Source organism: Phocoena phocoena, chromosome 8 (genome assembly GCF_963924675.1).
Source record: "Phocoena phocoena chromosome 8, mPhoPho1.1, whole genome shotgun sequence".
NCBI lineage: Eukaryota > Metazoa > Chordata > Mammalia > Artiodactyla > Phocoenidae > Phocoena > Phocoena phocoena.
In genome coordinates, this window is record NC_089226.1 from 62,685,829 (window position 1) to 62,697,696 (window position 11,868).

General features: G+C 51.1%; 1 protein-coding gene across 1 annotated transcript; it reads right to left on the reverse strand.

Annotated features, from left to right (window-relative positions):
* Positions 1-1,744: 1,744 nt before the first annotated feature.
* Positions 1,745-11,186, reverse strand: CYB5R2 (cytochrome b5 reductase 2). Its single transcript, XM_065882402.1, is given in 11 exon segments — positions 1,745-1,905; positions 1,908-1,916; positions 2,798-2,897; positions 4,250-4,293; positions 4,296-4,313; positions 5,023-5,105; positions 5,714-5,853; positions 6,126-6,232; positions 8,994-9,066; positions 9,322-9,450; positions 11,172-11,186. Coding segments are annotated over 11 exon segments (879 nt in total).
* Positions 11,187-11,868: the final 682 nt, after the last annotated feature.

The window sequence follows — 11,868 nt, forward strand, 5'->3', positions numbered from 1 at the left end:
ATATCAAAAAAAAAATCAAAAAAATGGGCAGAAGACCTAAATAGACATTTCTCCAAAGAAGACATATAAAAGGCCAACAGGCCCATGAAAAGATGCTCGACATCACTAATTATTAGAGAAATGCAAATCAAAACTACAATGAGGTACCACCTCACACTGGTCAGAATGGCCATCATCAAAATATCTACAAATAATAAATGCTGAAGAGGGTGTAGAGAAAAGGGAACCCTCCTACACTGTTGCTTGGAATGTAAATTGCAGCCACTGTGGAGAAGTGTATGGAGGTTCCTCAAAAAAACTAAAAATAGGGTTGCCATACGTTCCCGCAATCCCACTCCTGGTCATATATTGGAGAAAACTCTAATTCAAAAGGATACATGCACCCCAGTGTTCATAGCACTATTTACACAAGGCAAACATGGAAGCAACCTAAATGTCCATCAACAGATGAATGGAATATTACTCAGCCATAAAAAATGATGAAATAATGCCATTTGCAGCAACATACTAAATGAAGAGAAAGAGAAATATCACATGATCTCACTTATATGTGCATTCTAGAAAAATGATATAAATGAACTTATTCACAAAACAGAAATAGGCTCACAGACATAGAAAGCAAACTTATGGTTACCAAAGGGGAAAGGGAGGGAAGGGATAAATTTGGAATTGGGGATTAACAGGTACACACCACTATATATAAAATAGCAAAGATCTACTGTATAGCAGAGGGAGCTATATGCAATACCCTGTAACAAACCTATAATGGAAAAGAATCTGACAAAGAATATATATATATATACACACACACACACAACTGAATCACTTTGCTGTACACCTGAAACATTATAAATCAACTATACTTCAAGAGCAGAAGTAATAAAAAAAAAATCAAGATTATAAGTGATTTTATCCAGGCACAGATAACAAAGCAACAGCATGTCATCCTGACCACAAACAACAGATGGTGATAGTGAACACTTATACCCTTTGCAATAAATATGAACGATTTGAGGAATAGCCTTAGGAACATAATTTTGTTTGCAAGTTCAGAAGCTTCTGTACTAACCACCCCTACCTGACCACACCAGAATTGGGCCTGGCATTTAGAGGGTCCTTAACAAAGAAGCACCCCTTACCTCCATTTGTGGTGTAAAGTGCAGGGAGTCCAGGATTCTTGGAGCCCACGTTGACTATTGCCCTGATGTGTATTTTTAACACCATTTCCATTTCAAGGGTCTCCTACAAGAGAAGAAAGAGTGCACATGGAGGGTGCCTGAGCCCTCTGATAGGTGTGACCTTAAAAACAACACTCTAGAAAGAGGGGTTAAAGAGAAATTGGGAGTTGACACGACCCCCCCTTGGGGACTCTCTCCTGGAGTTCTGCCCCAGTATCTTTGACCATTGTGACCCCCCCAAGGACACAAGATGCCAATTCACATGTGGGGCAGGCCAAGGCCTTCTACCTGTCTGGCAGGTCCCCCACAGAGCCACACTCAATGGCTATCTGCTTTGCACTGAATTTTATTTCAGTAAACTATGGAAAAAGATACTGAAATGGAATTCCTTCAAGGCTCTTCAAGCAAGGAGGCCTCAGAAGCTACTTTAGAGAGGAAGGAGTGCCAGCATACACAAAGATGCATTACAAGGGACTTTTGAACACTTCCCAGTATAACATGGTGAAGCTGAGCTCACTGTAAAACATGAACGGGACCAGGCAAATTTGCTAAGAGCAAGGGAGGCATTAGTAGGTGAAAATCATGTCCCTGGTGTAACCCAGTTTCTCCAAGTTAGGGTGCACGGCTCTCTGGATCAGGGGTGGTGGGCCACACACCAGGATGAACGAGAACCTCCCAGGAGGAGGGAGATGCTCTTTGATCGTGTCCTCAGTAATGAAGCCTGACTGTACTTCCAGCCTGAGATTAAGCAGAAAAAAGCTGTTGCGGGGGCCAGGTTGCGTCCCTGACCCCAGGCCCCCTGCCCGCCCTCCCTCAAGCCGGGAAGAGGAACACAAGGCTATGCGCCAAGGCGTAGACATCTGCACTACTGCTCTCCGCAGAAAGCTGGGAGTAGAGGGCGTGGGGGCCCCAGAGAGCCCTTTTCAGTACTTACCCCAGACCCCAGGCTCACTGCTGGGGCTCTGAGTCCCTGGCTGGTGTCTGTCTGCTGTAAGCACCGGCGTGGGTGAACGCCACCCTGAGACAGGTGCACCCGGGTGCGGCGTGAATCGAGGCGGTGAGCAGGAGCTGTGCCACGCAGAGGGTGTGTGGTTGTTTGGGGACTGGCTCGTTTGGGTGGCGCCCTCTGCTGGGCAGTGAGCTGTACGACGAGGCAGGCACAGCTCAGCGCTGAGTGGGAGAGGCAGCCTGTCAGCGTGAGGGCTCTGCGGGGTGCGGCGTGTGCGGTGGCGGCCGGGGCTCGGCTTATGAGGACTGCTGTCCTAGGTGAGGTGCGGGGTGCAGGGTGAAAGGGTCAGTGGCCGTACAGGAGGCAGTGTGAGTGATGGCTCTGCGGGATGCCGTGTGGAGTGGGTGTTCAGGGTGGCCCGGGGCCTCAGGGTCCCCCCTGACGTTCAGAGTAGTGCGTGGAGTGCCGCTGAGATATCGGACACCTACCCGATACCGCCCTTACAAGCAGGTCATCCCAAATCCTCTCTCCCTCAAATTCCTGCATTTCCCAAGTAGAGACATAGTCCAAGGCCTCAGCCACCCAGCCCAGAACCAACCAACCCAGGGACTGGCCCCTGACTGGGTCAAGGGTTGGAGCTGACCCACGGTGGGGACAACGGGGACCTTACCAACAGGAGGCCTGTCCAGGGTGTACCACAGGTTGAACTGCTTTGCGTGAGTTCTATCAACTTCTTCAAGCTCCTTTCTCACCAAGATCTCCTCCTGTGTCTAGAAAAGAAGCAACACGAGCCTCACCCCTCCAGGGCATCCCGCTTGTTCCCCAGACTCAGTACACAGGTCAGCACGTTCCCACCCCGGCCACCCTACTCTAGCTTGAGTGCTCCCTGCAGACTCTGAGCCAGAGTTCTGCTGAGGCTCCGACACAACAAACGCCCTCTGGTGGAGGGAGGCGTTGGGTGACTGCCCTCCAGCTGGAAGGCTGTGTCTGAACACTGGGGGTCCCAGCCCAGCTCCTGCATCCACCCTGAGCGCCAGGCAAGGCAAACCGGACTGGCCCAGGATCTCCTGCAGGGAATGCGAGCAGCTAAGGCAGTGATATATGACACGATATATATAATCTATGGCACTGGAGAGCTACAGCAGAGGAAGACAGAGGCTATAGCGTCCGCTGGGGAAAGTGCACAAAGCCAAAAGATCTGTTGCAGGCTCAGAGATGCTGCACACAAGACCTGGACCGTAAAACCCGTCACGATCGTTGTCCCAACAATTCCACTTCTGCGATTCTGCTTAATAAAATAATCTCAGCCTAGGCACAATTATTCCTCACTGTATCATTTATAACTGTGAAAACTGAAAACAACCTGAATGGAGGAGGAGATTTAGTAATGATGGTGCGACTTGATATAGACTGATGGAAATACTTGTAAAGAGTTTTAATGAGAAGGAAATGGGGGCTTCCCTGGTGGCGCAGTGGTTGGGAGCCCGCCTGCTGATGCAGGGGACGCGGGTTCGAGCCCCGGTCTGGGAGGGTCCCGCGTGCCGTGGAGCGGCTGGGCCCGTGAGCCGTGGCCGCTGAGCCTGCGCGTCCGGAGCCTGTGCTCCGCAACAGGAGCGGCCACAGCGGTGAGAGGCCCGCGTACCACAAAAAAAAAAAAAAAAAAAAAAAAAGAAAATGCCTGCGTGGTAATGTTGAGTAAAAAAACTAAAAATGAAAAACAACATATATATAATTGTGAATATATAGCATGTATAGAGCAAACAAAAAAAGAAGTAAATTATTTATATGCGTCCATATTTTCTGACATTTCCACTAAGGGCAAGGCTTCTATGATTTTACACTGGGAAAAGCACAGAATTATATATTAAAGAAAGAAGGAAAGCTTCGTGCTTATGGTTGTTTGGGGAGACAGAGTTAAAAAACAAAAACAAATGGAAAAACAGGCCTGGACTCAGCTTCTATGGCTGCCAGCAGCCCTACTTGAGGCCAGTGAGCCCTCCCATAGCTGCAGGCGCCCCGAGCAGCATGACCGTCGGGAGTGGGGAGGAAAAGAATGCAGAGGCCAGCTCAGCAAACAGTGGAACTTTCCTGCCTCGCTCAAGGCTGACTCAGCAGAACTGACCTGGTTGGCACAGACGAGGGACATCCTGGTCTTGCCGCTGGGCGCTGCAGCAGGGGCGTAACCCCTGGAACACAGCTGGCAGGCAGGCCGGGTTTCCCTTCCCCTCTGGTGCTCACCGTCTGTGGTCTGCAGCAGCTTCACAAGCTCCCTTGGCCCCGATTACTTCTCTCACTTCTGTCCCCAGAACTGAAAGGGCAGAACCACCCTTCGTTTTGGTTTTCCCTTCTAATGCAACAATCCATCGAAAGCACTTCTCATTTTCACATGGCAGCACTGGCTTTGAAACGACTGCATTTCACATCTAGCTCCCTGTCGGACTAAGGTGAGTCAGGCACCTGTCTGAGCTCTTCAGTGTCATTTGTAAAACAGATTTAATGGCAAGTAAATGTGATAGTTTAAAAAGTGCCCGTTACGGTGCCTGGCACGTTGTTCTCCTCACACGTTTGTTCTCATCTTTCAGGCATTCATTTTCAAGGGATGGGGAGCATCAGGCTTGAACAGGATCCAGGAGCCCTTGGGGCCTGTGTGGCCCTGCCCAGCCTGGCCCCCAGCCTCACCTTAGAGGCTCCAGGGGCTTGTGGGGCGGCCAGCATGTTGGTTAAGGAGAGCAGGGCATCCAGGGTCAGTGTCAAGACCTGTCATTGGCCCTGCATCCCCATCTCAAAGAGCCAGGGAAGGAATCTCTCACATCACCCCTTCTAGGACCAAATGACTCCAAAGTCAGAAAGGTCTCAGGGCTCACCCTGTGGATGAAGCCCCCAGTAGCCTCTTACCTGTGCCCCCAGCAATCATTCCCAGGTGATGGACCAGTTTGTTTTCAAGCTCACTCGTTTCGTATGTTTGAACGTAAACTTCCCTGAAAACACAGAGGATACTTCTGATGTCTACGGCTCTTGACTGAGAGCCCGCAAAACATCACTGAGTTCCTTGGGCCTCCCAGGAAGCAAGTCCACCTAAGCGAGTGGCTATGCCATTTTAAACCAGAGGAGCAAGCCAGGGTGGCCTCCTTAGCCAGCCCTGGTCCACCGGGGCCCAAAGTGGGAGTAGAGCCTGGGCACCCTTGGGGGAATAACTGCACCTTCTCTTCTGAGGAAGGAGAAAGACAGGCTGAAGTTAACATGGAGTGTCACACAGCTCTCTCGCCCACAGCAGCGAACGAGTAAGTGATGAGCATGTGAGCAAATGGATGAGTGTGCATTCCATCCATCCATCCACCCACCCTCCATTTCTCAGCAACAGCAAGTGCCTTTTGTGCATCAGGCATTGTGCTGGAGATACAGTGATGAGGAAACACCAAATCACTCCCTTACCTTCAGGGAGCTTATAATCTCATAAAGTGGGTGTGTGAATGAATGTATGAAGACTTCAGGGACAAGCCCATGTGACTCAAATCTGAGGAGCTTTCTAGAACAATGGAACAACCATAGGCATCTTCTTCCTCCTAGCTGGAGGCCCAGTGTGAACCCCCCAGTACCTGACCCATGATAGAACAGGTGCCCGGATGGCCCTTGAAAAAGGATGGTGTCCCCAGTTTTCATGTTCTCCAAGTACTGAGTCATCTTCCCCCCTTCTGGATGATTAGGGTGTACATTTTTGAAGTAGATCTGAAAAATAAGGCAGCATGGTTTTCACACCTTCAGCCCCGAGGCCACAGCCACACACAACTCAAGAATACACTTGCTACCAGAAACCAGGAAGAGCAAATCCTCTGCACTCACGGTTGCTCTAAAGCAACACCTGAAGACTTCACTAGGTCAACAGCTTCACTGTTAAATGACATCGCTGGGAAGCCCTGTCCAGAGTACGTGCCCCTTTTCCACCCACCCTGAACAAGCTTGTGACGGTGAGGCAGCTGGACATGGCGGGCATCATTTACCTTGATAGTTAAGTCCACAAAGCCTAGATCCTCATCAGTGGACACAGGCGTGTAAGCCCTGACCACCAACACACCATCCATTTTGGCCAAGAGATTAACATAGTTACCTACAGAAAAGGCACCAAATGTTAAGACTGAGCAGGGCCAGCCTAAACAGGACCAAGGATTTCTCTAAAGGACTGAGCTTTGGTGGCGGAGGGGGTGCATAGCGCGACAGGTGCATGGGAGGAGGGCCAAGCAGGGAAGAAGCCCAAGTCCAGGATGCCTAGATCCTAGGCCTGCCCTTATCACTCCATGTGCAAGCCTGGACAAGTCACTTCACCCCATATACCTGCCCTGACTCCATCACAGCGTAGCTGTGAGCTTCATACACAGGAAGCCTACTGTCGGTGCAGGCTTACCGTGTCAAAGTGCTCTGTGGGGCAGGAAGAGCTAATTAAAGTTGGAGGCTGAGCATTAAAAATTACAGAAAAGTGTTTCCTTTTTAAAGCAAAATATGTTGCCTTCGTAAAGTCATTTCTTCCTAAACTGTATGTATTACTGGGGTCTATGAATGAATCACAGCTCCCTCATCTGTATCCTGTCCCCTGGCATGGAGCAGGCCTGGTCTCACAGGTATGCAGGGCTCCAGGATTTAGACATCCATGGACCATGAGTTCCAGCAGCAGCACTGTGTCTCCCTGGCCCATGGCTCTGCTGAAGGACAGCAGTGAAGCTTTGAACCATGTAATTCTGTCCCCCCAGGGTAGACATGAACAGACCAGGGTGGCCAGAGACCTGTGGATCATGACTCCACGATCCAGTGTCACATGATGGGCTAGGCCACTCAGATTTCTGCTGCATCCAACATGGGAGACTTCAGTGACTAAGGCAATTAGTGGTGAGGGCAGAAGCTGCAATCAAGAGATGCCAAGGGGCTTCCCTGGTGACACAGTGGTTGGGAGTCCGCCTGCCGATGCAGGGGACACGGGTTCGTGCCCCGGTCCGGGAAGATCCCACATGCCGCGGAGCAGCTAGGCCCATGAGCCATGGCCGCTGAGCCTGCGCGTCCGGAACCTGTGCTCCACAATGGGAGAGGCCACAACAGTGAGAGGCCCACGTACCGCAAAAAATAAAAAAAAAAAAAAAAAAAAAAAAAAAAAAAGGGGTGCCAAGAGACAAAGGCAAGAGGAAGTTCTGAGCCAGAGTATCTGAGGGGGTAGAAGCTGTGTGTGCACAGGACAGAGAGAGACCATATGCAGACATAGCAGAGACCCAGGGAGAAGGGGCAGGAGAAGGGCAGGAGGGAGGGAAGGAGGAAAAGGAGGAGGGGGCACTGCAGGGGCAAAACCCAGTCTTTGAGGGGCCCCGAAGCCTGAGGTGCAAACGCTCTGGGTTAAGAAAGGACAGGCTTAGGATGGATAAACAAGGTCCTACTGTACAGCACAGGGAACTACATTGAATATCCTGTGATAAACCATAATGGGAAAGAATATGAAAAAGAATATATATATATATAACTGTGTCACTTTGCTGTACAGCAGAAAGTAACACAACATTGTAAATCAACTGTACTTCCATAAAATTAAAGAAAAGAAAGGACAGGCTCAATGACTCTGGCTATGCCCTGGCTGGGAACCAGGGATACCCAGGAATAAACACCTGTGGCAGCTTCCTGCTGAGAACTCATCTGATACTGGAAACCTTAGAAAGCCTCTTTCAGATGCAGCCAACCTGGGCCTGGCCTGGCAGCAGCCTCAGAGAAAACGGGGCTGCCCGGCTGGTCCCGCAGACGGCATCTCTAACCAGCTTCATTTCAGCAGGGCTGGCAAGCATGAGCGATCTCCGAGCCTCCACAGCAGACTCTCCCAGAAGCCTCTAAATTACCTTGTGCACTGACTGTGCACTGCCCACACCAGGGCTGAGGAGAGAGTGGGTCATGACAGTTTCTAAGAAATTCTGTTTCTCAGAGGTTTTATTCTTCTGCCTTCTTGCCAATAGGGCTGGTCTCACCAGCCAGGCAGAGGGCTGGAAGGCAGGCTGACACCCAGCTTTCACGGATGAAAAGGGACAGAGGAAGCAGCAAGGAGGCTCAGGGGCCAGGCTGGCTGCCTAGTGGGTAATTTCATCACCTGAAGAGGTGACATCAAGCTTTTGTCCCATGTACCCAGGACAAGTAGGCTATGGATGAGGATCTCCACCAGGAAGGCAAGCAGCACAAAGTTTCCGGCTGTGGGCCTAGCAGAGCGCTAAGACTGACTCAGCCACCTGGTGGTGGTACAGGTTAGAAATGATAACTTGGAACTCTAGGACTGCTAGGGCTCATATCCACAATGGTCCCTCCTTTCGTGCATGAGTCTGAGGTCCCTGCTGAGAATCCACGTACTGGAGGGGAAGGGCACCAACCCCCTCCTGCCCCTCCAAAACTTCTGGGCCTTTCTCTTGACAGTAGGGGAACATCAATTCCTCCCATCCGTCCTAAGTGCACAGCACTTTACAGTTTCTGAATTTTCACATCCATCAGTCACTTAATTCTCACAACAATGCAAGTAGCAGACAGGCCTGGGAAACCCCATGTCATAGACAGAGTCTCAGAGAGGTTGAGGGACTTGCTTAAGATTGCCCAGCAAGGAGCTGGCAATGGGATCTTAGACCTTCTGACTCTAGACTCAGTTCTTTTCAATGCTCATTAAGATATCGCTTTTGTGTCAGCCCCAATGGAACAATGAGAAAGGGAATGGACTGTCCCTAAGCCTATCTCCCTACCTCTTTGAGCTTATGTGGCTCAGGAAAGGTAGCAGGGCAACCTCTACACCTCAGCTGAGTTTCTGATAGGAGCAGAGTGCCCACAAGGCCCAGGTCCTGGTGATGACACTAAACTCCACTCACCTACAGGAAGCCCTAAGGCATGGTCCGGCGAGGGCAGTCCAAAGCGGAACCTCCGAGTGTTGTAGCTGATTTGCTAATAAAACAGAAAACAGAGGCAGGCTCAGTCAGCTTTCTGGAAGGTTTGCTGGGCAGCTCAGATGCCTGGGAAAGGAGCTCCCAGCACACATACACAGACAGTGGCAGTGGGGAGCAAACTAGAAGCCATGGAATGCCCATCCCACTGCCCTGGCCTCCCCAGCCAACACATTCCCCACCGCTTTGTCTTCCTCTCACATCACCCCCCCCCCATCCTGCCCCTGACAGCAGGGGGGGAGGGCTGACCCATCACCTCTTTCTCTGTCAGGGGCAGCAGGAACTTGGCTTCAGGGTGCTGTAAGGTGATAGGACGCCTCTTCTTTACATTCTTGTTCTTCAGGGCCAACAGGAGCGCAGTGATGGCGAGGAGCAGGGACGTGTCCTACCAGACACGTGTGAGCAGGGCACCTCAGGTCCTGCCTGCCCTGGGCAGGACAGCTCTCAGGCCCAGCGGCACCCACTCCACACCAGGGGCACGTATGAAGCTGGACTGTGCCTAAAAGACACTAGGCAGAGGTAAAGGTACTGAACTAGAAGGCAGGCTCAGCCTCCGGTGGACCTGGAGGCTGGGAGGGGCCAGCTACAGATTAGACAGGAGGGATGCTTTAAACTCCCAGTCCGATGGCTCAGGAGTGCTAATGTCATCAGGCCTTTCCTGCCCATCTGCCTCTATCCTGGCTACAGCCAAGCGTGCAAGCCCCGGCGGTCCCCTCCTTGAGGTGGAAGGGGTGAGGATGCTGCTTCCAGTACACAATTTGGAATGAGGGCCCCAACCCCCAGGGACAGAGCTAGGGAGGGGGGATTAGCTGCTGAGCTAAGAGGGATGGGGCTTGCTTCCTCCACTCCCCTCTTCCAGGTCTGGCTAGGGCAGGGGTAGGGGTGGGGTGAGTATCTCTGTTGCCAGAGCTGCTCCAGGTCTTTGCTCAAAACCCACCAACGCCCACCGTTAGGAGGAGTGAACATAAATTTTTAACTTGAAGGGTTCAGAGAAAAGAAAAGGAAGCTATACACACACACAAAAGAAAAAAAAAAAACAGATGGAACCAGCTGGGACCAATAGGGCAATGAATCTGACCTCCAACACACCCTGAGTCTCATCTTACTACATTAGCATATTAAATGATGCACCTATTGGTGGCCAGGACCTGACACTAAGGACCAAAAAAGGGGGTGGCACCCCAGTCCCTCAGAAAAAGCCCCACCCCTTCCCCTGTAGACTATTGCACATGCCTCCACATGGCTCGCCTCACTCCTCCTCCCGCTGTCTTTACTCTTTAAACCCCTCTCACCAGCTGGGTGAGAATTTGATCTGTGAACTTAGTTCCCACCTCTCCATTCTTTGGCCACTGAATGAAGACTGTGCTGGGTCAATCGCAGCTTGGGTTTTGTTATTCACCTACTTGAACCCAAACAGAAAAAAAACCCTCCCTCGCCAAGGCAGAGAGCCTCCACTGGGCTAGGGCTGGAGCAGGGCCCATACGACTTAATTCGGTAACAAATTTTGGCGTCCAGTGGGGGTCCCATTCCGTCTGGTAACTCAGGGCTTACTCGCCCACAAGGCAAGTTAAATAACTGGCCAGTTTGCTCCAATTCTGGATCCCTGAGCCAGTGAAGGTTACTAAATTAAGCCTGAGATCAAAAAGCAGCCAAGAGTCAAGCGGGGTGCTCCCCAGGTTAAGTCCCCACCCCCACCCCAGCACGTCTCCAAGGACACTTGCTACAGATTGGTGTAGTATCCAGGCGATGCCCAACACAGGGGGCGCTGACCCCACTTCGGTCGATAAGGCCAATGGCGGTTGTAGGGGTTGGCTAATTAAGGGAAAGGATCCTGGCCACGTGGTTGGAGCCAGACCTCTGCCGAGAAGACTGGACTGGACGGTTGGTTGTCTATATTGAGCCAATGCTCTGATAACGGGGGAGGCGAGACTGGACAATTGTTTGCCTGAATGGACTGGACGGGAAGCCCTCCAGGCCACCACACGGTAAGAGCATCTTTGTTTTGTGTGTGCAACGTAAGCCCTAGTCTCTGTTCTTGATCAGGGTGAAACTTCAATCTCTGTTCTGTGTGGTCTTGTTTGCCCTGATGTTCTGGGAAATACTTACCACAACTGTGGGCATGGGTCGAGCACTTAAAGGCCACGAGGGTGCTCTCCACTGGAGGACTCCTGTGAAAGGATAAGCCGGTGACGGACCGGGGTAGGTGAGCACTAGGTATCCTGCCGGCTGGAAGCAAATGTCCATGTGAGCTGGCACACTGTAAAACACACTCACAGCCCTGACCCCTGCAGCACTGCCGACTCTAGGATATAGTCCAAAAGCACATCTTCTGTATTGGTTCGTCTTGCCCTAACTTGCCATCCTGGGGCAGGGTATATGGCTCTGTTGGGTAGGTCTCTCCCCATTACCGCTATCACAGATCCCTAGGGGATCCTTCCTCTGAGACACAAACCCTTTAAAATTCTTATTTTTGCCAGATTTCCAGAAAATTACCATCTAGCCAGAGAAGGAAGAAGAGGACACCCAAATCATCCAAAGTCCTTGGGTCCTTGCAGCTGAGAGTCTAGAGAACTGTACACATTCCAAATGGGCATTCGGCCTCCCTGCTTGATTGCCTGTAACCAAGCAGGGTCAAGCCCTTTTTGAACAAGGCTCCTTGACTGCCAGAGAGGCTCTCCGAGCAATTTATCTGATTAGAGAACGCTTATTTATAACCCATTCCTCCTTTACCCTATCTCCGAGGACTGCTCGCTGAAAGCACTCACCTACATTGGGTATCTCCTACAGTCCCACAGTAGGCCTG